Source organism: Zalophus californianus, chromosome 12 (genome assembly GCF_009762305.2).
Source record: "Zalophus californianus isolate mZalCal1 chromosome 12, mZalCal1.pri.v2, whole genome shotgun sequence".
In the NCBI taxonomy this organism is placed as follows: domain Eukaryota; kingdom Metazoa; phylum Chordata; class Mammalia; order Carnivora; family Otariidae; genus Zalophus; species Zalophus californianus.
The window spans coordinates 100,617,584-100,644,935 of NC_045606.1; the positions used below are offsets into that span (position 1 = coordinate 100,617,584).

Genomic DNA, 27,352 nt, shown 5'->3' on the forward strand with positions numbered 1-27,352 from the left:
GAATACAGTTTAAAAGGCATTGAAGATTGTCCAAATGATATACTCAGCAAAAGAAAAAGATATTTCTGTGGACCGTAAATAATCTAACCTCAGAGCTGGTTACAATGTGGCAAATCTAGATACATATGAATTTACTCCCACCCCCATACTCTTTCTCCTCACTGCCCACAGTAGGGGGCCCTCGGGAGACATCTGAGCTTAGGAACTTGGTCTCCAGCCCCTTAAAAGAGGTCTTCTGCTCCCCAAGTCAAGCTTCCCCTCCGAGCTGCAAGGAAACCTTAATTTCCTCGTCTGTGCAATGCAAGAGTTTGAATAAATAACTGGTTTCCACACTCTGGTTGGTGGAGTGATTACATCAGCAAGATCAGATCAAGAATCAGAATCTCTGAAGATGGTACCCCAAAATGTGTACTTTTAAAAACACTCAAGTAATTGTGAAAAGCAGCAAGTTTGGAAGACACTCAACTAGATGAACTTTGAGGACTCAGAGTGTTACGAATATGGGATTCTGTATGTATTATACACCACAACAGTTGATGACATTTATTAACCTATATGTCAGCTGGGGCTTAATTCCCACTTAAAAACTAGGAAAAATCATATCAACACCCTTTTCAAACTGTATGGAAAATTCTAATGACCTACTCAGCAGTTCCGTGAATATTCTATACCACAATCTCTCATTTCCAGCATGGACAAGGGCTTCTGGCTTTAGCTAAATGCTTATTCTTTGCACTGAATCTTCTGGCTGTTTCTTCACTTCTGCTCTGGGATCAGTTATGGGAGTTCGCTGATTTGTATGCACAAGACCACTCCTCACCTAAGGCGTGTGGGGTGACCTTTACTGAGGGCTTTGGGGGGGTGGCAGGGTGTTGCTGCAGAAACACAAAACACTTTGGACTGAGTACCAGGCAAACCTGTCACCTGAGTCCTCTGGCCAGAGACAAGTTATCCAGCAGCCCCTGCCTCTGCTTTTCCTCATGTGGTGCCCACGGGACAGAACACGGTCACCCACAGTAAGCAGGTGTCGCCATGAAGAGGTAGACGTGAAATGGATGCTGAGGCACAGACAGGACTCAGACACGTGGGAGAGAATCAGTGGTCAGAGGAGCAAGCACACAGGTGGGAAAGGAAAGGTGCCGAATCCCGCTCTCTGCGGAGCAGCCCACCGAGTAGGGGGCGAGCGGGACAGGGGGCCGGGGAGGCGGACGGAGGACGGGCTGCGCGCCTGTGTCCAGGCTCTCGTGTGCTCAGACAAACGTCATCGCGAAGTGTTTCACTGTATTAAACCACGTGGGAATTGGGTATAATCACTTAGTCGGAGAGGCCTCAGATTTGGGGCAAGACCATCAGGAGCTGGAGGGCAGTGGCCCGTCTCCCCAGGCGCACAGATCAAACTTGGACAAATGACACAAGCCCAGTTACTCGGTTTGCTGAGAGCAGATCACGGGCTCTTCAGATCAGCTTGGGAGGGATGTTTTCTTTCCAATTTCCACAAACAAAATGCAAATTCTCTTCTTGTTTTTGCCCCAGGCCGACTGCCCTAAGGTGGTTCCTAAGTCGCTGAGCAAACTTTCCGATGCTCAGGGTTTTCCAAAGTCTCCCCTGGCTGTGGCATCTCCTGGGAAAACTCAGAACCTACAGCTTATGTCACTGACACAGAATCACCTGGGAAAACATTAGCATCTAAAGCTCACTCTCTGATACAGAGGACCTGCTATCATCTGCCCTCTGCTTTTTCCATTCGAGGTCCCTGAAAAGTCACCAAATGCTCTCCCGGTACCGGGCCAACGCCAGCCAGGTCCTCCCAGGGTGGTTCTTCCCCATATGCTGATGTCAGGGGAAGGCAGGAGCCTTGACCTTTTCACTGGGGTACCACCAGCGTTTTGGACCTTGCCTGACCCACGTAGGTAGTTATACCTATTTGATGGATGGATGAATGAATGAATGAATGAATGAATGAACAAATTGTCTTTGGGGCTCTTTCAGGCAAATGGGAGGACGGAAGATGGCAAGAGATGAAGAAAATGCCTATGGTAAGAATTGCCTCGCGGTGTGTACTGGCCTCGGGGGTCAGCTCTGGGGAACAAGGGGACGTGCCAACTCAAGACTGAACAGACACAAGTCCCAGAGGTGTCTCCATGCTGGGCTCAAACAGCAAGAGCCCAGATTTGCCTTTGTGCTGCATCTCCGCCCCGCCCTACTGTGCGATATTAAGTGCTTTGACTAGTCTGTGCCTCCCAACCCAGAGGGTAAACCGAGGATGAGAAATCTACTCTGACCCCCACACAAGAGGAGGTGGAGGGAATGAGACCATGGACTAGAAGGAACACGATTTACCAGGTAGAATGTGCTAGAGAACAAGGATGGGGGCTTAACAGGTATCTTCCTGGCAGCAGGTGTGAGAGCTGGGGAGGAGGAGGGCAATTGGGAAGGAGGGAAGAAGGAAAGAGACCAGCCCCCTAATCCTCTGAGCAACCCCGGGAGAAACAACTCTCTGTCACCACTCCCATCTGTGCGGAAGACGTTTAACACTCAGATGGAGCAACTTCCCCACGGTTACACGGCGGGCACACGCTGCGGCTGTGATTCCAACGCGCGGTGGCCGGGACTGCACACAGCCCCTCACTCCCAGGCCTCCGTGCCCTCCCGCCTCTCCTGGCTGGGACGCGGGGACGGCGCCCGGAGAAGCATCCCAGAGGCCAGGGCAGGTGTCAAGCAGCAACAGGTCTGCACCGCGTGCGGGCCCAGACAGCACGTCCGCGGAGTCAGGGCCTGCCATCACGGAGCGGTGCCCTCCAGAGAGATGCGCACCAGCTGCTGGAGCGGGGCCAGGGGCCTGTGCTGAGGCCAAAGAGCAAGAGACATGGGGACAGACGCCCCGGGGCGGAACAAGCTCTGACCAGACCCCCTAGGAAAGGCTCGGTCGGAGAAGCAGAAGCCCAAGGCCTGGTGCTCTGCCGTGTTCCACAGGCGCCCCCGGGGCCCCGGGGCGGGAGGCGGGTCCGAGGCGGGCAGCCCACGCCTGCTGTGTCCTCACAGGTTCCGAGGACCCGGACGACGCGCCGCCCGCGCACGAGCCCCGGCTCAGGCTCATCCTGGCCGGCAAGACCGGCGCGGGCAAGAGCGCCACGGGCAACAGCATCCTGGGCCACGGGCGCTTCCCGTCCAGGCTCGCGTCCACCCCGGTGACCAGGACCTGCGCCCTGGGGAGCCGCCGCTGGGCCCGCTGGCGCGTCGAGGTCACCGACACCCCGGACCTCTTCAGCGCCGACGGCCGCCGCGCCGACCCGGACTGCGCCGAGCGGGGCCGCTGCTACCTGCTGTCGGCGCCCGGGCCGCACGCGCTGCTGCTGGTCACCCAGCTGGGCCGCTTCACCGCCCAGGACGAGCAGGCCGTGCGCGGCGTCCGCGAGCTCTTCGGGGCCGGCGTCCTGGCGCGGGCCGTGCTCGTCCTCACCCGCCTGGAGAACCTGGAGGGGGCCTCGCTGCACGACTACGTGCGCGACACCGACAACCGCGCGCTGCGGGCCCTGGTGGCCGAGTGCGGCGGCCGCGTGTGCGCCCTGAGCAACCGGGCCGCGGGCGCGGCGCGCGAGGCGCAGGTGGAGGAGCTGCTGGCGCTGGTGGAGCGGCTGGCGCGGCAGCACGCGGGCGCGCCCTTCACCAACGCCGTGTACGGCCTGGCGGAGGCCCTGCGCCACGCGCCCCCCGACCTCAGGCTCCGGCGCGTGGCCCAGCTGCTGGCGGCCGGCGGCTTGGCGCGGGCGCGGGGACGGGGGCGGCGCTGGCTGGAGGTGGCGCCGCGCGGGTGGCGGCGTGCGCTTGTGCTGCTCGGGGGCGCGCTGCTCCTCGGCCTGCTGCTCTGGCGCCTGAGACCAAAGGCCTTGCAGGAGGTCAGTCTCGACTGACAGTCCAAGGACGACTTCGGCCCGTCGACTGATGATCACTTCGCCGCTCGTGCGGTGTGCCTTCGGGGCCCACAGGCTCTTCTTTCCTCCTTCCCTGGCGGGGATTACCTAGGCAGCGTCCCGCCGGGGCCCGGCTCCCGCAAAACCTTCCGCTGGGACGTGGCCCTCCCAGGGGCCGCCCTTCCAAGGAGTGGGAGCCTGGCCGGTAAGGCACGAAGTACTTGGCGCTGAGGAGGAGTAAAATCTCTTTCCCACCTACTCAGCTCCCAAACACCACACCTCCTACAACCATCCCCTTGGGCACTGAGGTTTCAGCATATGAAACATACTGGGGGCACACCAACAGACCAAAGCAGACACGACCCTCCCTACTGCCTATCTAGCTCTTACATACAGCTGCACGTCCGCCTTTGGAATCCTTCTGGGTTTTATTATTCCCTGTGAAAGAGATGTCAGGTTCATGCATGTTAATGTTTCCTTCTGATTAATCAGTCTATTTACTTTACAGTAATGTACTGCCAAAAAGACAAATGTAACTATACTGAAAATAATGTTTTCCAATTTTCTAGTACTGATTATGGTTCCTGTCTTACCAAAGTGAAGTAGAAGTTTGGGTAATGTCTTCAACGTGGTTATTGATCTGGACTTTTATGCAAAACAAACAAACAAACAAACAAAACAGGCTCTTCTCAGACAATGCAGAGGAGAGGGAGCCACAGGCCCACCCACACAAGCCTCAGAGCAGCTGAAATTAGGAGGGTATGCTGGTCCTGTAGAGTTTTGTCCGGGTGGGCCAGCCCAGGAAAGTGCTTGAACGCCACATCATTAGAAAATCAGACGCCATCCTTGGGTTGTGTCACCAACTGATAGGATTTCCTTATTTCTATTTCAGAATGTGACAAAACACTTTAAAGGAAGTCCTTCTCTTTAAATCAGCCAAGCTCTAGTCAAGATTGGACGCCAGAGGAGGCACCTCCTCACCTGGCCCAGGGTTCAGGGGTGGGGAGAGAAGGTGGTTGTGAAAGGGGCCCTAGAGCCATCCCAGCTCCACCTGGAGAACGAGGGGCTTACACACCTGTGCTCAGATGCCCCCGTTTAATGGGGTAGCAGGATAGACATCGGGGTGAGCGGCGGTCATGAGGCCTCAGGCCCCTGTGGCAGTGAGCTGGGCTCTATGATGCGTGGCTGGGCAAAATTCTATTAGTGATCCCCCTCTTTGGCATCCTCAGCAGCCCTGCCAGGTTCACACAGGGGCTCTGAGCTAGGGATTCGAACAGCTCTAACAAGTTGAAGGAGCAACTTGGCAACCCAAGAGGCAGCAGAGAAGGGGCTGGGGTTGAGGGGATGGCCGGCATCCCCAGCTTGGCCTTCCGGGGCCACGTGTGCATGAGCTCCCACTATTGGCCAAGGCTGCTTACCAGTGGGGCTGATTTTTAACCTGTTTCTCTTTCATGTTTCTACTCTCTTACATACATGTGTCCACATGTCGTTACCTACTGTCTGTCTTGTTTGCAGATGGAAATGTGATTTTAAAATAAATAGAAGTATTATGACTTTTAAATTCTCATATACAAATATACGCTTGAATCAAAGGAAGGCTTTGACATCTATGGGTAAAATGCCACTTGGGGCATCGTAAGGATGTGGCATGTGCCTGGGGGCTTGTGTTTCAGAGCCGTCCCCTATTTACCTGCTCCATGACCTTATGCCCAAGGGCATTCAGTTTTTTCTTGAGATGTTGATATTAATATTAATCTTTATAGTTTTCATGTAGGATGAAACAATATGGTGAGCACTTCATAGGTTAAATTCTATAAGACTGGGGTACAGAATCAAAAATTCCAAGAGGAATCTTTTCATAACAATACATACTTACAAATAAATAAATTTCATAGAAAGATCCATTTCACACCCATAAGTACATTTCTTATTCATGATAATAAACACTGCACATTATGTGTGTGTAGAGCTGGGAGCTGGCGGTAATATAAAGTAGGGTAGGATGAGTTGCCAGAGACTTACAAGGTGCAAAAGTGAAAAGATATATATCCAATAGGTTCCGTTTCTCTAGAGAACCTAATACAGGCAGACCTACTGAGAAAGTCCCAGTCCCCAGGTTCAGGTGCACAAGCCACGCCTAGGCCCGAAGCCGGACCAGGACAAGAGATGCCACCGCCCAGCCACCACCACGCCCATGCCAGCACCTGCCACGTGAGCACTGAGTAATAAGCACTAGCCGTCCACGACGGGCCTGGAGGAACACTGGGAGGCACACTTGTGTAGATGTGACTAGAAGCTGAAGGTGGACAGGATGAGAACACTCAGTAAAACCATGTGGCATTTGAGTGCCCACCCTAAGCTCAAGGCAACTCCAGAGAAACACAGGGCCTAAGCTGCTCCCACGGTAATTACAGCAACATCCCAACCCAGTCCAACTCCTGGGCGGCTGACTCAAACCCCACACTAACAGCCTGGCAGAAGAAAAAGGGGGTCAGTATCCAGGCATAAGTACTATTGATTTCATTTCCTACTTTCCTTCTACGTATGATGTCCACAATGTAATAAAATTATGAAACTTTTTTTCATAAAGCAGGCAAAAATAATGAAAAAGAATCAACAGAACAGATGCAGAAATAGTCCTGAAGCTGGACAGGGATTTTAAAATAACGAGGATTGAACAAAAACTGGACAACATGAACTAAAAGATGGGGAAATTTCAACAGACAGGGGAAAACCACAGGAATCAAATATAAGTGGTAGAAATAAAAAGCACTAAGACAGATGAAGTGGTCCTTCGAAGGCACAGCAACACAGTTTCTTCAACACAGCTGATGAAGGAGTCAGTGAATTTGAAGATAAGAGAATAGAAATTCTCCAAACGAAAACAACAGTTAAAAACGAGTGAGAAGAAGAAAAACAGAACAGGGTCCCAGAGCTGTGAAAAATTCAAACAGGTAACAGGTGTATCCAAAGTACCAGAAGAAGAAAAAGAGAGAGAACGAGCAGAAGAAATAGTGAAGAGATAATGGTTGAGACTGTTCTAAAAACAATGAAAGACACCAAGACTCAGATTCAAGAATCCCAGGGAAGTTCAGGCAGGATAAATACAGAAACAAACAAATAAAAATCTAGGCACTTCACATTCAAACTGTTAAAACCCAAAGATAAAGAGAGAAACTTAAAAATAACTCGGGGGCGGGGGGGAAGACAGATTATATTAGAGGAATAAAGAGTGTAAGAACAGATGATTTCTTGTCAGACCCTGCAGTCCAGAACACCACTGAGTGATATTGGTATATCACCGAAAGAACAAAAGTGTCATCCCAGATTTCTATGAACAATAAAAATAGCGTTCAGATGTGAAGGAGAGCTAAAGGCTGTCTCACAGGAGCTTAGCTGATTTCCTGTCGGCCCACGGGCAGGACAACAAATATTGGAAGAAGTTCTTCGGGCCAAAGGAGTGAATGTGATACCAGACAGAAATCTGTAGTTACCGAAAGAAATAAAAAGCTCCAGAAGTGGCAAAAAAGAAGATAAATAGAAAGTCCATTTTCTTACATTTTATAGCTCTAAAAGATAACGGTCAAAAACAAAACGAGTCATAGTGTTTTGAGGAACTTACAACGTATGTAAAAGTCAAACATATAACATAGGAGGACACGCAGGAGGGAGAAATTGTAAGTATCCTAGTGTAGGTTTCTTAAACACATGTGAAGTGGCCTAGTATTACTGACATGTAGACTGTGATAAATGGTCTAAACACCCCTGAAAAGACAGGGACTGCCAGACTGGATTAAAAAGCAAGACCAACCATACGTTACTTAAAAGAAACTCACTATATATAGAACCAATGTATTCATTTTCTTTCGGTGCCTCACAAATTACCCCAAACGTGGCAGCTTGAAATAACACACGCTTATTAGCTCACAGTTCCTGTGGGTCAGGAGTCCAGGCATGGCCTAACTGGGTCCTCAGCTCAGAGTCCACAAAGCTTCAATCAAGGTGTCAGCCATGCAACCGTTCTCATCGGGAGTTCAGGATCGTTTTCCAAATTCGTTCAAGTTGTGGGCGGAATTGAGTGGCTTGTGGTTGTAGGACTGCAGTCCTCCTGGAGGGTCCCAGGCTGCCCCTCTTGATAGGGGGTTCCCAATAAGGAATATTTGCTTTCTTCAAAGCCAGCAGGAGAAGCTCTTGCTTTTCAAACTTTTCTGATTACGTCAGGCCCACCTGGTATAATCCCCCTTTGACTAACCTAAAACCAGCATTTAGGGACCTTAATTCCATGGCAGAGTCCCTTCACCTTTGCCATGGGAAGTGGCCTCCATCCTATTCACAGGTCTGCCCATGCTCAAGGGGAGGGGATAGTCCAGGGCACGTACACCAGGAACAAACGGAGCTTGGGGCCCATCTTAGAATTGTGTCTACCACAACCATATAGATGGGTTAAAAGTCAAAGGATGGGTAAAGAAATACCATGAAAACCCTAATGAAAAGAAAGCTGAATCACTATATTAATAGAAAAATAGGTTACAAACAAGGAATATGATCAAAGGAAAGCGCGCCTGGCTGGCTCAGTCAGTTAAGCAACCGGGACTGTTAGTTTCAGCTCAGGTCGTGATCTCAGGGTCGTGAGATGGAGCCCCGCATCGGGCTCTGACTCAGCACGAAATCTGCTTGAGATTCTCTCTCCCTCTGCCCCACTTGCTCATGCTCTCTCTGTCTCTCTCTCTCTCTCGAATAAATAAATAAATCTTTCTTTAAGAAAAAGATAAAGACAGACATTACAGAAAGATAAATATGTCGACTTACCAGGAGGACTTCATAATCCTAAAAATGTGTGCACCTAAAACTTCTTCAAAATACATGAAGCAAAACCTAAACTAATCAAAAGGACAGATAAACCCAAAAGTGTACTTGGAGACTTTAACCTCCTTTCTTAGTATTCAGTAAAACACAAAGACAGAAAATCAGTAAGAATACAGGAAGCATAAGGCTGGAGACTTTCCCCTTAAGGTCGGGAAAAGGCCAGGATGTCCACCCTATCATTCCAGTTCAGCATCCTATTGGACATCCAGCCAGTGAAATGAGGAAAGGGAAAACAACCACCACCACCACCACCACCACCAAAAAAAACAAGTCATAAAAAGTGTAAAGGAAATAATAAAGTTCTCTTTATTCAGAGATGACATGATTATTTATGCAGAAAATCCCCAAAAGGGAAAAAATATTCCAGAACTAAGAAATTGGCTTAGCAAGGTAGGAGAATGCAAGGTCAACATGCAAGGATCCATTATCAGCAGTGAACCATTGGAAATTGGAATTAAATCATCAGCACTCTTATAGTAGCATTAAAAACCATGAACTACTTTGGGATAAATCTAAGATTTTAATGCTGAAAACTACAAATGTTGATGAGAAAAATCAAAGAAGACCTAAATAAATGGAGAGATAGCCTATGTTTGTGGATAAGAAAATTCAATATTATTAAGATGTCAATTCTCCCCTAATTTCATCAACAGAGCAACGCAATCTCAGTCAAAATCCGAGTGGGATTTTTGGTAGATATTCACAAGCTTCTTCTAAAATTTATACAAAGAAAACAAAGAACTACAACTATTTTGAACAAGAAAAAGTTGGAGGATTCACACTCCCTGATTGCAAGATTTACTATAAATCTACACTCCTCATAACTGTGTGTAACAAATAGTATTGTCAGGGCCTCTTACCTGAGGAGTAGTCGCACTTTCTCCTGAGAGCACGGAAGTAGTGGGCTGCATCCGCTTGGCTACACAGCAGCCTACAACCTCCTCGTCTTTGCAATCTCTCGGAGGACCGCCTGTGATACACATCGCATTCTGGTTTCATGCCTGTTCAAAGATAAAACTGGTTTTTTTCTCTTCCATGTTAATGGAGAGGTTTTCCGAGTTGGCAAGAGATTGTTTTAAATTATATTCCCCCCAAAATCTCAGACGATGATGATTAGGTGATTCTAAGCCTACCTTCCAATAGCAACAGAAAGGAATCTGGAGATTCTCTAGGACAAGACCGGGCCCTGCCTAAGCACGTATTGTGTTCTGATCTTGCTTTGCAACGTAACAGGTTTTGGCTTATTTGTTTAATTCTAATTCCAGTGTAGTTAATACACAGTGCTGTGTGAGTTTCAGGTGTTCAATATAGTGATTCAACAGTTCTAAACGTTACTCACTACTGCTCATCATGTTAAATGTACCCCGAATCCCCATGACCTGGTTCACCCACTCTCCACCCACCTCCCCTCTGGTAACCATCAGTTTGTTCTCTATGGTTAAGAGTCTGTTTCTTGGGTTATCTCTTTGCTTTCTCTGTTCATTTGTTTCCTTTCTTAAATTCCACATATGAGTGAAATCATAGGGTATTTGTCTTTCTCTGACTGATCTTATTTGCCTTACACCCTTTACATCTGTCCAGGTTGCAAATGGCAAGATTTCGTTTTTATGGCTAAATAATAATCCATTGCATATATACCAGATCTTCTCTATCCATTCATCTATTGCTTCCATAGTGTGGCTCTTTAAATGATGCTGCAAATACAGTAGGTTGTCTTTTAGTTTTGTGGATTGTTGCCTTTGCTGTGCAGAAGCTTTGTATTTTGATGCGGCCCCAACAGCTTCCTATGGCAAGAGAAACAAAAGCAAAGTAATTGTTCTAGATTCATAACTGTAGCCTTAACTGTGCAATCAGTAGACAAAGAGAAGAGCCACAGCCTCCCAACCCTCCCCTCCCCACCCACCCCACCCCCACCCCCACCCCCAATAAATGGACCCAGAAGCTCCAGACCCCTAAAGCCCCTCAGGGCTGGTTTGTCAGAGGACAGAGAAGGGACAGCCAGCACAAGGGGTCTGGCAAGTCCTTCAAATCCCGTCCTTAGAGCTGTTCTTTCAGCCCCTCCGTGGACCAGCACAGCCTTTCTGTCCCTGGTAGGCAGGAGCATGCATTCTAGAAACAGAGCCTTGACCAGGGGTCTGGGGAGTCCCGCGGAGCAGGTGCTCCTGCCATAGGGGCTGAGGGGAGTGGCTGGCGCCCCACTAGGTCATGGGGGCGTTTCTTAACCTGGGGGGTCCATCACTGCCTTCAGAGCCTCTACTTCCACGCTCTGCTTATTTCAACGAGTCCTAAAAAGCAAATGGGAGGAGGCATGGCGACCCTGGCAGGCTGGGGCAGGAGTCGACCCGTTAAGGGAGCCACATGCCCCTTGCTCCCTGCTCTCCCGGTGCTGAGGGCAGCAGTTCCGCCGCGGACCCCGGGGGTCTGTCCTGGTCGGAGCGGGGGCCGCGCTCGCTAAGCCCCTTTGCCTTCTGGCCCCCAGGCCCAGCCCTGGAACCTAAGGCTTCACTCGCAGCTCCTCCCCAGCCACACCCCCACCCCCACTTCCTGCGGCGCCCTCTCCGCCTGGAGAGCGGCCCCGAGAACCTGCAGCCGCCCCAGAGGCGCCCGCCCGCCCCCCAGAGCCGCCTGCGCCCCGAGAGCCTCGGGGAGCCGCCCGCTCCCCACCGCCCAGAGCTGGCCTGCGCCCTGAGAGTAGCCTGGGGAGCCGCCGTCCAGCACGGAGCCCGCAGCGCTGAGCCTGGTAAGGGGAACCCGGTGCAGGTCCCAGCGTCTTTGGGGGTCTGAGGGCCCCGGGTCTGGCTGGTGACTCTGCTGTGATCTCACCCAGGCTACCGCCCTTGTGGGTTCGCCCCGCACTGGACCCGGCCGGTGATGGTCAGAGTTTCGTGCACAGTGGACTCGGGTGGCCGGGAAACAGGGTGGGAACCTCTGACCCTGTGCTCACAACCCAGCGATTTCATGACCGAGTCTTCGTCCAAAAGGTCTGTCTGGAAGAGGAAGATGGATTCTCAGGGTTCCAAATGGCAAATATGGAATCATTATTTTCTCACCACCCGTGAACCCAGCCTTTCAAAGGAGACTCCTCAGGGGACATTGTCTCATGACTTTGCTCTGGAAGCCATTCCATGCTCTCCCAAATCTCCCTCCCCCCCCGCATTTCCTGTGACAGGAGGAGGGACTCTATTCTAAGGCAAAGAGACTATGCTCAGGGCATATGGGAACAATCCTTTTGTCTGTTAACCCTTCAGTGAAAGACACATCACAACCTCACAAAGACTAAAGTACCCAACAAGTGACACTCATACCAGGAAATATAGGGACTGGGCAGTTGAGTGAAGGAGATATTTATGAATAAGGCACACAAGAAATATTTTTATCCTTCCCAGAACAGCATTAGAGAGCTTGCTTTCTCAAGTTTGATAAAATAAAAAATAAAATCAGGCTCATATAATTTAAAAATCAGAATGTACATTATGTTTCTTTGCCTTAAACTCTTACCTAAGCTACACCCTCCTACTATCCCTGTCCGATGCTGTCATCATCTCCGCTTGCTCGCTGCTTGCCACTCTCTGCTGACACCTGGTCCCGTTTTGGAGGCGATTAGGCAGAATTTTCCTTTGGAGGAGAAATCTGCCTCCATTCCCCGTTGTCTCACTTTTGCCTACTCTGAGATTGACACATACTGCATTCCTGCAGCTATACGTGCTTCCTCCAGTCTTTTCTGATGCTTTACCATCCTGTTACTATTTTGTCTATGACTCATTTTGGCTTTTCTGTCAATATCATTTCGGACTCACCTCTGGACACGTTCTTTTTTAAGATTTCATTTATTTGTTTTGTTGTAGAGAGAGCATGCACCCAGGCAGGGTTGGGAGATGAGGGAGAGAATCTCAAGCAGACACCACAGCTGATACCGGGTCAGGCAGGGGGCTTGATCTCACGACCCTGAGATCATGACCTGAGCCAAAATCAAGAGTCGGACCCTTAACTAACTAAGCCACCCGGGCGGCCCTGACACTTTCTTATCTGTTAATATCTGCCTAAAAATCTATCCTCAGGGGGAACGTATGTCTCCCCTGCAGTCTGACCACTCAGAAGGTGGCTCAGGAGAACCACCTGGCTGCATCTCAGCTAATGTAACCTGAGGTTCACTGCATTTTGTGTCAGCCACATTACTCCATTTGGGTCTCACTTAGTCAAAACATCAGATTGTTTTAAACTGAAATGCTTCAATTCAGAGCAACCCCTTCCTCCTGCAATTTTATTTTTGAATAATCTTTCAAAAAAAAAAGAAGAAAAACGTGCACTCGAGGTTTTGCCATACAATTCTCTGTGTTCATTTTAAGGCAGGCTTCCAGCCTGTCAACATCAGTTTATGTCCTGACTGCGGGATGTAACATTGTATGTGGTGTTCCGAGAGGCTAGTGGATTTGTTTAGAAGAATCTCTTTTACCCCCTGTGGAATCAAGGAGAATTTGCAGGCCAAGGAGCACCTGCCCTTTTTTTAATCTTAATTGTGTGGCAATCTGGTGACCTTGGGCAGGTCATTTGATGTTCAATTTCCTAATAGCAAATATTGTTGACAGTTCAACACCTATTTTGATCACATCACAGGGAATTTAGAAGGACAATTAGAATCGCGGACAGAAGAACTCTGAAGGTTACAGATGGCTGCAGAGAGGATGCTTCCGATGATGAAGCCCATTGTCAACATCCTCACCTCTATCACTGTCTTATCACATGAATTGATGGATTCCAGCATATTTTCTGAGGTTCCCAAACCTCAGAAAATGCCATCTAAAGTACAAAAGATGTCAGAGAATTTGAGCAGTTTTAGCAGAGCCAGATTAATTGACCGGAAGCTAGGACAGCCCATGGGAAAAGGGTGAGGAAAATGCTCTTCTCAGGGGCTTAAGGAAAGGAGGGAGCAGGGGAAAGGAGGGAGAAGGGAAAGGAAGAAAGGAAACAAAGGAAGGAAGTTATCTTCGTACATTCTGATAACCTGGAAGTGGATGGTTTCCCCCAAGGAGGGGCCAAAAACATCCACTGCATGAATGGAAGAAGGAGCAAAAGTTATTTCATTATAACAGAAGCAACCCGAATAACAAATAAACTATGAAAAACATTTTCATTCAATGGGTAATTAGTAAAATGCAAGTTTAAAACCAATTCAGAGTCCTTACTTACGCCCTTAAGAGTGACAAAAAATTAAGTCTAACGTCACCAAGTTCAAGTGCAGGTTTGGGAATTCTCCTCTGTGGCCGGTGCCAGTGGGAGTTCGCCCAACCATCCTGGGGTCGTACTTGGCAATATCTAGTCAGGCGGCAGCTGTCTGCCCCAGGTAATTTGTTGCACGTGTGCGCCGGGGGACAGAGATGGGATTATTCTGCAGCATTGTTTGTAGAAGCAAGCAGGTAGTTTGAAACAGCTTAAACGTCTGCTAATAAATAATTGAGGGGCACCTGGGTGGCTCAGTCCATTAAGCGTCCGATCTTGATTTCGGCTCAGGGCATGATCTCAGGGTTGTGGGATCGAGCCCCAGGAAGGGCTCCACGCTCAGTGTGGAGTCGGCTTGAGAGTCTCTCCCTCTGCCCCTCTCCCCACTCGTGCTCTCTCTAAATAAATAAATAAAATCTTTAAAAAAATTGATAAAACGTTACATACATAACATCATTTACATAAAAAATTGCAAATAGAACACAGTACTATACACTATCTATAGAGACATGTGTATGTAGAAGTATAAATAGACAAACGAGTATGATCCTTAAAATCCTCAGAATATTGGCTCCCTCTGAAGGAAGGAGGGAGGGGGACTGACACTGGGGAGCCGAAAAATGTAGATGGAGCTGTATGTGTAATGTTTCCACTTCTCGGTCAAACAGAGCAGCTGCAGCAGATGCCGAACTATTTACATTCGTTCATGGTAAACGGTGGCCATTTGTTGTATAACTTTGTGGACTTCACCACTTAATAAGGGGGTTTCACAACCACGTCACCTTTAAAACTGAATAAATGCAATGCAGCCTCAGAGCTCATCTTAATTACCGTTGCGTGTCTCGTGCACCCTTGCCTTTTCTAACCCCAAGAAGAAAGACCCAATATTCTGTCTCATTGCAATGAAACTTTCATGCCAATCAATGGTTGTGCCGATTTCTGGTTAAATCTGCTGGGATACAAAAATGATGATATTGGGAGACCTCAGAGGACCCAGAGCCCACCAGGAAAGAAGCTGGATTAAAATCTGAGCAGGCGATGAGGTTATCTTGAATTTGTCCTGAATGTTGATTCTTTCCCTTCAGTTATGGCACCACCTTCTCCCTGATGGGTGTGTGGGGTGGGGGTTGGAAGGGGTAAGGAAGGTGTCAGTGCCCGGCTCTCTACCACTCTTTCCTCTGCTGTCAGTCCCTGAAGGAGTCCTTGTTCCCACTCTGCCCTCCCACTGGAAGGAAACTTGTGCTTTCCTCTTTGCCCCTGGAATGTCCATCTGACACAGCTTCTGGGACTGGAAATTCTCAGTACTTCAGACAAACCAATGCCATTTACAGCAAGGCAGGTTTTTTCTCTGTATTCTAGCGAGTTCACCTACTTTGATCGCAAACACTAATAATAATGTCCCACTCCTGGTTCCACAGAAGAATGGTTTTTTCATTTCACTTCAAGTTGGAGAAAGAAAAAGCAACAAGTGCATTGCGTCAACATAAGCTAGCTTCGGCCTGGGGTTTGCCCTAAATTAGTCATAGGTATTTGAAAAGTATAATATGAGTTCAAAAACGTAGCAATGGAAATGGCTTATCCTAGGATAATTATTCTTAGATGTCTGCATTAAAAGTGTTCTTAGGGCCTTAGCAACTCCTATATGAATACTTGCTTTTATTCCTTTCCTGTTTTCTATTCCAGAAGACGATGGAAGGGCTTCAGAGGGGCAGATACGGAACGATGGCTGAAGGTAAGGAAGCCCGGACGTTCTCAGGAGCTCCGGGCACCCGGGAGAGTCGCCGTTCTCTCTCCATCGACCCCCACCTCAAACACAGGGATAGAAACCCTGTTATTTTAAAGTGAAGAAGAGGGGCATCTGGGTGGCTCAGTCGGTTGAGCGTCTGACTCTTGGTTTCAGCTCGGGTCATGATCTCAGGGTCCTGGGATCGAGCCCTGTGTCATGCTCCATGCTCGGTACGGAGTCTCCTTCATACTCTCTCTGTCTCCTACCCCTCATAATCATGCTATTTCTCTCTCTCTCTCTAAAATAAATAAATAAAATCTTTAGAAAATAAAAATTAAAAAAAAGTGAAGAAGAAAGAGGCAAAAATCACTTGCTCTCTACCTTCCCTGTGGTCATCACCCCATCCACTGTCACCCACACGTGATTGGTGGGAAATGTGGAAGTGAAACTCCCAAGTCAGAGTCTGAAGGATTTGGAACCCGACTGTGAGAACAATTTCTCTTTCCTGGTCTGCTCCCAACAGGAAAGAGGAAAAGTTCCCGTAGAGATTTAGGAATCATCCTTGTTACCAATACTTAAGGAAAGGAAGTACCAACACAGAGTAGAAGGAATAAACTAAGAGATTTTAGGAGGCTGAAATGAACTTAATTCATTTGAACTCATAAGAACTCTAAAAGTCCTGGGGTTCTCACCCACCTTCCACCCCTTGAAGATTTACTCTCGCTCAGTGTCACCCTCCCCAACACCATTCTATAGACATCATCCTGCGATTCGGTCGCCAGATCCCTCCAACCCTGTGCTTCTAATGCTCCTCACTCTTCACTAGCCTTCCATCCGGGGACATCTCCCAGACTTTGTCCTTGACATTCACGATCTTCTGTCATCTCACTTTTTAAGATCCAAGTGCCCACCCCAAGAGCAGAGACCCGGGACAGTCAGCTGGTCCTTGGTGGGAGGTCACTGCAACCTCTGACCTCTGAGCTGTCCTTTTCCCCTGAGGTTCGGATGCATGTGTTGAGCGCTGCTGTGGGGATATGATGGGGATGTGGGGGTGGAGAAGAGGGGATAATATTTTCTCACTTGTGGCTTCTCGTCCCCTGCCATCCTTCTAAACTTATATTCTGTAGCGTGAAATTGGCCAAAGCACCATCTGTGGGAAAAGCATGGGGACCACAGTCCTTTTCCCCCGAAAAGCCCTGTTTTCCCTGCTCTAGAGGAAGTGCTTGGAGATCCCAGGGCGCTTCCTCCCTGGGCTGTGGTCCAAGCATGAGCTTCTAACGTAGGTTTTCTGTGATCCACGGGCATCCGAAAGTTGTATACACACTTTGTAGGTATTTAGATAGGATTGATTTGGGGGAGAGGAGGTCCACAAGTTTCATGAGGTATCATGGAAGGTCCAAGATCCCGAAAACCGTAAGAATCACTAACTTAGTGGGACACAAAAAATTTGTTTTTATAGGCAAGAGGAAGATAACTGGTTGCAACATCCACCTCACTGAGGATCGTCCTGGTGGGCAAGACGGGCACTGGGAAGAGTGCCACAGGGAACAGCATTCTCCGCCAGCCAGTGTTTGAGTCTAGGCTGGGGGACCCAGCCTGTGACCAAAACCTGCCAGGGCGAGACAGGGACCTGGAACGGAAGGAAACTCCTGGTGGTTGACACGCCCTCCATCTTTGAGGCAGAGGCTCAGACCCAAGAGATGTACAAGGACATCGGGGGACTGCTACCTGCTCTCTGCCCCGGGGCCCCATGTACTGCTGCTGGTGACCCCAGCTGGGGCGCTTCACTGCCCAGGACACGGTGGCCGTGAGGAGGGTGAAGGAGGTCTTCGGGGCAGGAGCCATGAAGCACGTGGTGGTCCTCTTCACCCACAAGGAGGACCTGGACGGCGAGTCCTTGCACGATTACGTCACACACACGGAAAACCAGAGCCTGAGGAGCCTGGGTGGGGGAGTGTGGGAGGAGGTACTGTGGCTTCAACAACATGGCCACCGGGGGAGGAGCAGAAGGCGCAGCTGGTCGAGCTGATGGCTGTGGTGGGGAGGCTGGAGAGGGAGAATGAGGGCGCCTTCCACAGCAATGACCTCTTCTTTGAAGCCCAGAGGCTGCGGCGAGGGGGCGGCTGTGCCCGCGGGGAAGAGCACAGGCGCTACCTGGACAGGGTGCGGGCGCAGCTGGGAAAGCAAAGGCGACACCTGAGAGACCCCAGGAGTAAGTGGGCCTGCGGGGCGCTGCTCAGAGTCACAAGAGGGATGTTTTCTTGCAGTGGGGTAACTTTTGTCCTCATTATATGCATTTTGATTTTTCTTGCCGCTTTAATTAACTTGTGTATTACTCATGGACACTGAGCATTTTCAGTGATTTCTGCAATCAGCTGACTTATCTTTTCAGAGTCGCCATGTCTGTGTCAGATTCTTTGTTTTTTACATGATTTCACGTTCTTTTGTTCTTCGTCACATCAGACATACTGTCCATCTTCTTCAAGTGCTCTTAGGTCAATAAAATCCAAAGGAAAAACTATTTTTCTTTTTTTGTTTTGTTAAAAATTGTGACGGTACACGAGAAACTAACTGTCCGGAAGTGTTTGGGGACGTGCTGGGAGGCAGGCGGTGGGGGGTGAAGCCGTGGGGATGCCCCACCTCTGTCCCACCTTTGTGCCGTCAGGCTGTTGAGGGGGAGACAGGTGTTTTATGAAAAGCCGGTGGCATCTTCCTTATTTTATTCAGAAACCTACCTGATTTCATCAGAGTTGGTCATAAGAGCTGATGCCCACCCCCAACCCCACCCCTGCGAGAGAGAATGATGAGGATGGAGGTGGGGGAGAGATCCCGAGGTGAGAAGAGGCCGGGGAACAGGTGCAGAGGGGGCCTACCATGGTGGGGGAAGGAGAGAAAGGGGTCAGTGCAACAGGGTGGGGGCTGAGCCTTAGGAAAAGCAGCCACTGGGAAATACTCAGTGGTCGGGAAATAAAGGAACTATAATTTCTTAGAGCGGGAGTGGCAGTGCCGGATAGTGAATATTTAGGCTTAAAAATGGTCTATAGTCGGGGCGCCTGGGTGGCTCAGTCAGTTAAGCATCTGCCTTCAGCTCAGGTCAGGATCTCAGGTCCTGGGATCGAGCCCTGGGTCAGGCTCCCTGATCAGCGGGGAGTCTGCTTCTCCCTCTCCCTCTGCCCTCCCCCCTGCTCATGCTCTCTATCTCGGGCTCTCTCTCTCTCTCTCTCAAAGGAATAAATAAAAAATCTTTTAAAAAAATGTCTCCAGTCTACTCAACTCCGCCTTGTCAGTGCAAAAGCCGCCACAAGCGCTTTCCCATAAAGCCTGACAAACGGTGACCTTTGAAGTTCATGTAACTTTCATATGTGGTCATGAAACATTATTCTTCCTTTGATGTCTTCAACTTTTTTAAACTGTGAACGGCTTTCGCACCCCACAGGCTCTATGAAACCCGCCGCAGACCACACTGGGTTCATCTGGGGGTGTATTTCTTGTTTTCGAGCTGCATCCTACCTAATGCAACATCTGAACCTCAAACCCAGTACCATCCAGTTCAATCATGTGTGCTCTCTGTGAGAGTTTGGGGAAAGGGTCCTGCCAGACATTTCAGTGGTAGTAAAGAGAAGAGGGCAAACCTTGGGGTATAATCTGAACAGAGGTCATGAATTCACTGGAAATAGTAAATCAGATGAGAGGGTCTTTGGTGGCCCCGCCCCTGACTTCTCCCTTTTGGCAGCTGCCCCGCCCCTTCCTTCTCTGCTTCTTAGCAGGTTGTAAGGGAGACCTGCAGTCCTGCGAGGCAGCCTGGGGCTGCATGGGTAAATGCCTAATTCTGGGGTGAGTCTTAGGAACTTGATGTGACACCCAAGTGTCAATCTCCAAACCTCTATTGGTGACAAAGGTACCATGTTGACCTTCACAGCTGTATCACATAACTGACTCCAGACATGTTCAAGGAGTGTCACACACAATGAATCACGGGACACTACATCAAAAACTGATGATGTAATGTATGGTGACTAACATAACATAATTAAATAAAATTAAAAAAAAAAAGAAGGAAAGATCAAATGTCCAGACTGACACAGATGTTACTAGGAGGCCTGGGATGAGAGGGACACAGAGAGAGAGAGGGAGACAGGGGAAGAGAGAGAGAGAGAACAAGCCCTGTTGCCTGGTGGATCCTGGAATATCTTGCAAGTTCTGCAGACCATCTCTGACCAATCTTCCCTCCTCTCCTATGCAGCTTCTCTCGTTGGCTTCTGGTCTCTTCACACACACACACACACACACGCACACACACACACACACACACACGCAGTGAGAGATGAAAAAACTAGCCACAAATTCTGTGGAGGGAGGAGAGGTGTTAGACCGTGTCCCTGGGGACAGGAACAACAGGTGTGTTTCCTCAAAAAGACATCCTTGGGGTGATCCAGAAGCCCTGGGAGATGCCAGAGAAGAAGGGATTTTTGTTTTGTTCTGCTTTTGTTAACAGCTCCATTTCTTTCTCCCTACCACATCTTTGCAATGGTTTTGCGCAAAACAAGTTCTCTATCTGAGATAGTCGGGAGAATGGAGACCCAGAGAAGCCAATGAACATCTGGGGCATCCCAAACCAAGCCATCCTCTGCCTTTCTCTGGACCCAAATCTGGTGGTTCTGGAAGAAATAAAGATTTCAAACTGGACATGCATCTCCCCATCCCTGCCATGAGCCTCTCTGGCATAAAGATAGTTTCTTATACGTAATTCCAGATGGCAGCAAAGGCTGAGCTTGAGGCAGGTGTCTTGCTGAGATGGTCTCTGGTTCTGATCTCCTTCTTATTTCTCTGCATATACCCTGCCCTTGGATTACCCATGATCTGACCTCAGGGGGAAACAAGGTTGAATAGGTGTCTTCCCCAGATGGACTTGCACTTCCACAGAACCCCGGGGAGACATCCATCCCAACCCACAGTGTGATTTAGGCGAAGCGACAGGCACTGAAGGGGGGTGCCTCTCAGTGCCCTGGTCAATGCCCCTCCTCTGCCTGAATGTACTGGTTCTGCTGAGGAGCACCTGCGTCCAAGGGGTTGAAACACCACTCTGAAGACATCCTCAGGGTGAGTGGGGCAGTGTTCCTTCCTTCCCATGTTTGAGTTCAGACTGATTCTTGAAGAACAGCTATAAGCAGAAAAGTGAGATACAGGTAATTCTTGGTTCTTTGCTTAGTTGAGAGAGGAGGGCACTTGTAACGCAGATAACACAATTCACATTTTGCAATGAAAACCCTGCTGGACTTATAAAATACTCTCCCATATTAATACTGTAATTTTCACTTTTCAAATAGTAATGCCTATTACACTGAATGAGGTGGCTGTCTGCCCTCTTGCTGTGGAGGACAGAAAAGCATGTGTCCAATACGTAGAAGACATCATTTTCCGTCACCAGCTAGAAATGCCTCTCATAGCTAGTTTTTGCCAGGGGGGTGGAAAGAGGGCTAAAGATCAGCTCCTCCAAAAAATAATTATTTTTAATAGACATTTATCAGCTTGAAACTTTTTCATGAATTTTATTTTATTTTTATGCCTGAATCAACTCACTGAACTGTCTCAGCATATATTTTGTAAGCAGTTGATATACAAGGAAGGGACATTGCTTGAAAGTGTCAAATCCATGCAAGCCTTATAAGATTTTCATGGTCGAGGTGAACATGTAGTTTTATGTGCTATAAGCTACCCAGGCTAATATTCCTGTGTCCCCACCATAGAGAGAAGACTGGATCTTGATCAGCCTACTTTCTGTGCATTAAAGAAAATAACAATTAATCATTGAAAAAAAGAATCTTTTTTTTTAAAGATTTTATTTATTTATTTGACAGAGAGAGAGATAATGAGAGCAGGAACACAAGCAGGGGGAGTGGGAGAGGGAGGAGCAGGCTTCCCACCGAGCAGGGAGCCCCTTGCAGGGCTCAATGCGGGACTTGATGTGGGGCTGGATCCCAGGACGCTGAGACCATGACCTGAGCCGAAGGCAGATGCTTAACAACTGAACCACCCAGGCGCCCCCCAAAAAAGAATCTTGACTCTGTCTTTAGGCATTTCCTCAGCTGCTCTGTAGACCAAGATGGGATAACCGTCTACTGGGGACAGTTTCCTTTTCCTCCAAACTGCCTCTTCACAGACATGGTTGACTTTTTTTCTTTTAAATTATATGTATTTTTCTTGTTGATTCAAGAAAAGCCTTTAATTGTGATTTTTTAAAACGATTTTATTTATTTGAGAGAGAGAGAGAGAGAGAGAGTACAAGCAGGGGCGAGGGAGGAAGGCGGGGAGGAGGGGCAGAGGGAGAGGAAGAAGCAGACTCCCGGCTGAGCAGGGAGCCTGACCCGGACTCCATCCCAGGACCCTGAGATCATGACCTGAGCCAAAGGCAGATGCTTAGCTGACTGAGCCACCCAGGCGCCCCCTTTATTTATGATTCAAGAAAGCAAAATATCACCCACTCTCTGTTACACCTGCTAACAATCCTTCTCTGCCCCTTTCTTTTTTTCACTCAGAGTTTATAACCATTCGGTCTCCTCTTTTCTCTCAGCATTAACTCATGGAATTGCAGTAACAGCCCTTCAAAACACAGGTGCTTCCAACCACTGGTGAAAGAAATGTCAACAATAGAGATGGGGGGAAATTGCTCCTTTTCTCCTACAGCTACAGAGAAAAACAGCAAATATTGGTCCTACAAAGGAGTCTGTGAGCTATTCAGTGTTTGAAACTTGGGACTCTGTCCTGTGTTTCTTCTCTAAAAGTCTGTAGAATTATGTTTGTCATTCTTAATAATGTGTTTCTCTACTCATGAGATGTACATGGAAATCTAATAATTCCTAACAGATCTAAATACAAGTTTTCTTAGACAAATCCAAAGGAGATCCCTGATACTTTCCTCTTCTACTACAGGCATGCAGGTAATAAAATAAAACAAAATATAATAATCAAAGAGTTTGGGAATCTCGTCTGGTTTAAATCACAGGGTGCTAAGTAAGATAGGACTGCCAAATGTTGTCAGATGTCTTGCAAATATCACCCCCTGGTGTTTGTCTTAAGTTAGTTATGGTATATTTTAGCTAAGCCTGGAAATTTCAACAAATGTTTTCTTTATGGCTTCTGTCATTCTTAGAAAGCCCCCCCTTACTGCCTTTATTTAAAAATATATTACTTACGTCCACATGAGAGTCTGCACACAAATATTTATAGCAGCTTTATTCTTAATTGCCAAAATGTGGGAAAAAAAGGTATCTTTCAATAAATGAATAGATAAATAAACAGTGGTACATCAGATAATGGAATATTATTGAGTGTTAAAAAGAAATGAACTCTCGAGCTATGAAAAGACATGAAGGAAACTTAAACGCGTATTTCTAAGTGAAATAAACCCATCTGAAAAGGCTATGTACTGTGTGATTCCAACTCTATGACTTTCTGGGGACGGTAAAGTATCAGTGCGTTGCCAGGGTTTGGGGGGATGGACTCATAGGTGGAGCAGAATGAGCCACCCAGGTGCCCCTGGAGTTTCCCTTTTTTGGGATGTTCTAGAGTATGGATTTAATTTCCTTAAGAGACATAGGACTATATGGGGGCACATCAAAAGGACACAGAGGCAACCTGAAAGAGTCCCCAGTGGCCAAAGCCTTCTTTTTATAGAAATATTCCAGCTAGGGTGCCTGGGTGGCTCAGTTGGTTAAGCGACTGCCTTTGGCTCAGGTCATGATCCTGGAGTCCCGGGATCGAGTCCCACATCGGGCTCCCTGCTCAGCGGGGAGTCTGCTTCTCCCTCTGACCCTCTTCCCTCTCGTGCTCTCTATCTCTCATCTCTCTTTCTCTGAAATAAATAAATAAAATCTTAAAAAAAAAAGAAATATTCTAGCTAATAAACACAGAGGAATGATAAAGTATTATCATTTTGCAACCCCTAATAAATGAATGGATCTAGGCAATGATCATCAATGATTACCAGGTATCACTAAAAGAGACACAACTGGGCATCATATGCCTCCAGACAGAAGCGTATACACTTGTTATAAGTTGCAGTGTATGGATCTTGTGTGGATCTATATTCAGATAAAATGTAAAAAAAAAAGTGCATGACAATGTGGGGGGACTGAACACTGCCTAGATATTTAATAATAAATATTCATCTCCTAAATGTGATATGAGTAAAAGGGAGAGTCCTACGGCTTTAGAGTTATATGCTGAAATGTTCACAGATGAAGTGATGATATCTAACATTGGCTTTTGAATAATCAGGAGAGAAAGGGATGGGGTTTAGATGAAACAAAGATGGCCCGTATGATAATGCTGGATACATCGAGTTCGGTACACTATTTTTTTCAGCTTCTCTCTATATAGAATTTTCCACTCAAAATATATTGACAAAGCTTTGTCAAAGTTCACAATATTTCCATTTTCCCGAACATTTTAGATATATTGGGTTAAACAGGATAACTTCCAGGCTCTCAGTAAAAGAGTAAGAGATATAGTACAGTCATTTGATAGGTCTGGTAAAGCCTTTTTGGCATACCTCCCAGAGCTTGCAAAATCTAATGTCTCCAATGACTGCTTAATAAATCCTTTTGCAAGTCAAGCAGTTTACACTGCTGTGTTTTCAACAAAAAGGAAGGCAGATGTATCCATTAGCAGACAATTAAAAATTAATGACAGATCACTATTGTGGTTTTGACATTTATCCTGGAGGGAGTACTAAGAACCGAGTGGCATTGCCATAACAAAATTGTCTCCATTCCTATTTATTTATTTATGTGAATGAGGCTTGTCAGTGCCTGCACCAATTAAAAAACAAAATATGGGAATAGAATTAATCTGAACATTGTCTCATTCTAGCAAAGAATAATAGTCACGCACATATATATGGAATAAATGGAAAAAAGTCTCATTCATCCCCTTGGGAGATGCATTTCCAAAAATAAAAAGTTACTGTTTTTTTTTTTTCTAGGAATGTGACACATTTGCATTGGCTTAGATCAATTGTGTACTAATAACCCCTTAGTAATAACCAAATACAGAGAGATTATTCAAACTTAAAGCTTTATGGTCACATAATTCATCCCAATTTTCACATATACTTTTACAGCAGAAATGTATGTGACTAGGGTGATAATAATTTCCCTGCATAAAAATCCTTTATAATAAAATACAATTCTGTGGGGGGAGGTAAATGGACAATGAAGGAGAAAAAGGAACAGACTATTAAGAAAGAGCTTGTCCCTGTATTTTTTAAATAGCTTCTGGCTGGTATTCAATTTCTGTTTTTATATTATTTTTTAATATCTACAATGTGCTAGAAATTGCATTCTTTGCAAGCATTCATGAAAAAATTTTAGAAGTTCAGTTTAAAATGCTCAAGAGAGCACTTAGACTTTTAAAATTCTTTTAGGGAATACAAAAGCAAAAACATTGCCTTAGATAAACTCTTACATGAAGGCATGATGATATTGTTATAAAAAAAGTTCATTAAGGTTAAAACCTAGGAACAACACAAATATCTATCAACAGTAGACTCACTAAACAAATTGCAGAATACTCATACAATGGAAAAATACACAGCCGTAAAAATGGACAAAGTACAGGTACCAGCATCAACATGGACAAATTTCATACACATTATGTTGAAAGAAAGGAGCAATTCCCAGGAGAACACGGAGTCTGATTCCATTTTTGTCAAGGTTAATAATGGACAAAACTAAAAATATATATTATTTAGGGCAACAGACATAATTTTTACAGTAAAACTATAAAGAAAAGCAAGGAATGATTGTCATAAAGGATCGGTGAGTGATTACACCATGGTGAGAGGGAGAAAGAGTGATGTGGTCAAGAAGGGAGTGATGGGGATAGAGTGGAAAGCCTCAAAGTCAATGCTCTATTTCTTCAAACGGATATTTACTTGATTGATCTTCTTTACGTCGTACATACACTAACATGTATGATATACTTAACTATAAAAAATTCAACCACACTGAAAAGCATGAAACAAGATCTGAACTAATAGAAAAATATGCTATGTTCTCCTGAAAATACCATGCCATAAAAGTATACATTCTTCCAAAATTGACATTTAGTTTAATTCCAGTTGAAATCCCAACCTGTCATGTGCAGAATTAGATAACACTTTCTTCTTTTTTTTTAAGATTTATTTATTTGAGAAAGAGAGCACACACATGTACAAGGGGAGAGACAGAAGGAGAAGCAGAAGAGTCTCCTGAAGCAGACTCCCCACTGAGCCTGGAGCCAGAGGGATGAGGAGCTCGATCCCAGGACCCTGAGTTCATGACCTGAGCCCAAATCAAGAGTTGGCTGCTTAACCAACTGAGCCACCCAGGTGTCCCAGATAACACTCTCTTAAGGCTCCCATGGGATGAAAAATGCCTGAACATAATCAAATAAGAACAGACAAATTAATAGAATAATACATAGTACATAGAGAACCCCAGTTAATAATGGAATTCAATATATGACAAAGATCAGGGAATTAACAGTTTAATTAGTCAGTGTTGCTGACTGGAATTGTTTTCTAACTAGAAGACAATAAAGCTGAGCTCCTACCTCACACTATATAAAAATCTAAGAAGAATTCAATTCTTATCTGTACAGAATAAAACAAAAATATTAGAACAAAATATAGGAAACTGTATGTACAATCCAAGAGTTGGGTATACATTCTTAGCCAAGACATGAAGACAGAAGTCATCAAAGAAAAAATAGCTTTAAACATTTTATTATGACAAAGATGACATAAATGAAGTTAAAAGAGAAAAAAGAAACCCACCAGATTTGAAAAAAAGATGAAAACTGAAAATCTGTTAAAAAAGAGCTCACAAAAGTCCAGGAAGGGTGCACCATATGTGTAGACCGTTGGAAGGTGCACAATTAACAGCCAGCACATATGTGAAAAAGATACTCAACTTCATAAACAGTAAGGGAGGTGAAAATTAAAATAACAACTTGCAAAAATTGGGAAGAGTTATAATATCTACCACGGATAAAAATTAGTGGTAAAGTTAAGAAGTACAAAGGATGCTTTAATGTACTGCCGGTGAAATGTACATTATTGCAGCCTTTTTGGAAAGCTCTCTGATGACATTTATTGCCTTTTTAAATATTTATACCCTCTGATGAGCAATCCTATCCAAAGACTTCTTCCCATAGCAATAGAAGCTCTGGTCAATGCAGTCCAGGAGCGCAGCGGTGTTTCCACGGACAAAAATACAGGACGTGAAGTCAAAACTCACTGGCAGGGAGATTGGGGGCATATTATGCAGCCATTAAAAAGATGCTAAACAGGGGCGCCTGGGTGGCTCCGTCGGTTAAACGTCTACCTTGGCTCAGGTCATGACCTCGGGGTCCTGGGATCAAGCCCCAAATAGGGCTTCCTGCTCAGCGGGGAACTTGCTTCTCCCTCTCCCTCTGTCCCTCCCAGCTGCTGGTGCTGTCTCTCTCTCTCTCTCTCAAATAAATAAATAAAATCTTTAGAAAAGAAAAGAAAAGATGCTAAATATGCTATTTGGATGTTCTTAATTTCCCTTCTGCTTCTCTTAGGGCCTGTTTTTCCTCTCAGCTCATTCAGCCTCTATTTTCCTCCACG

The 27,352-nt window shown here is 46.6% G+C and overlaps 2 protein-coding genes and 1 long non-coding RNA gene across 3 annotated transcripts; 2 read left to right on the forward strand and 1 right to left on the reverse strand.

Annotated features, from left to right (window-relative positions):
* Nucleotides 1-1,932: 1,932 nt before the first annotated feature.
* On the forward strand, nt 1,933-5,611 carry GIMAP1 (GTPase, IMAP family member 1). The gene is made up of 2 exons (XM_035723323.1): nt 1,933-2,036; nt 3,043-5,611. Exons 1-2 carry the CDS (start codon nt 1,994-1,996, stop codon nt 3,909-3,911), a joined length of 912 nt encoding a protein of 303 aa, XP_035579216.1. The 5' UTR covers nt 1,933-1,993; the 3' UTR covers nt 3,912-5,611.
* A 3,000-nt stretch (nt 5,612-8,611) lies between these two features.
* LOC113911777 lies at nt 8,612-11,179 on the reverse strand. The gene is made up of 3 exons (XR_003516598.2): nt 11,001-11,179; nt 10,416-10,561; nt 8,612-9,778 (listed from the first exon to the last, which is right to left on the reverse strand). It is a non-coding gene; the product is annotated as an uncharacterized LOC113911777 (long non-coding RNA).
* Nucleotides 11,180-11,362: 183 nt separating this feature from the next.
* On the forward strand, nt 11,363-18,241 carry GIMAP5 (GTPase, IMAP family member 5). The gene is given in 9 exon segments (XM_035723324.1): nt 11,363-11,517; nt 15,678-15,734; nt 17,187-17,196; nt 17,199-17,305; nt 17,307-17,435; nt 17,437-17,490; nt 17,492-17,665; nt 17,667-17,714; nt 17,716-18,241. Coding segments are annotated over 8 exon segments (927 nt in total). The 5' UTR covers nt 11,363-11,517; nt 15,678-15,683; the 3' UTR covers nt 18,070-18,241.
* Nucleotides 18,242-27,352: the final 9,111 nt, after the last annotated feature.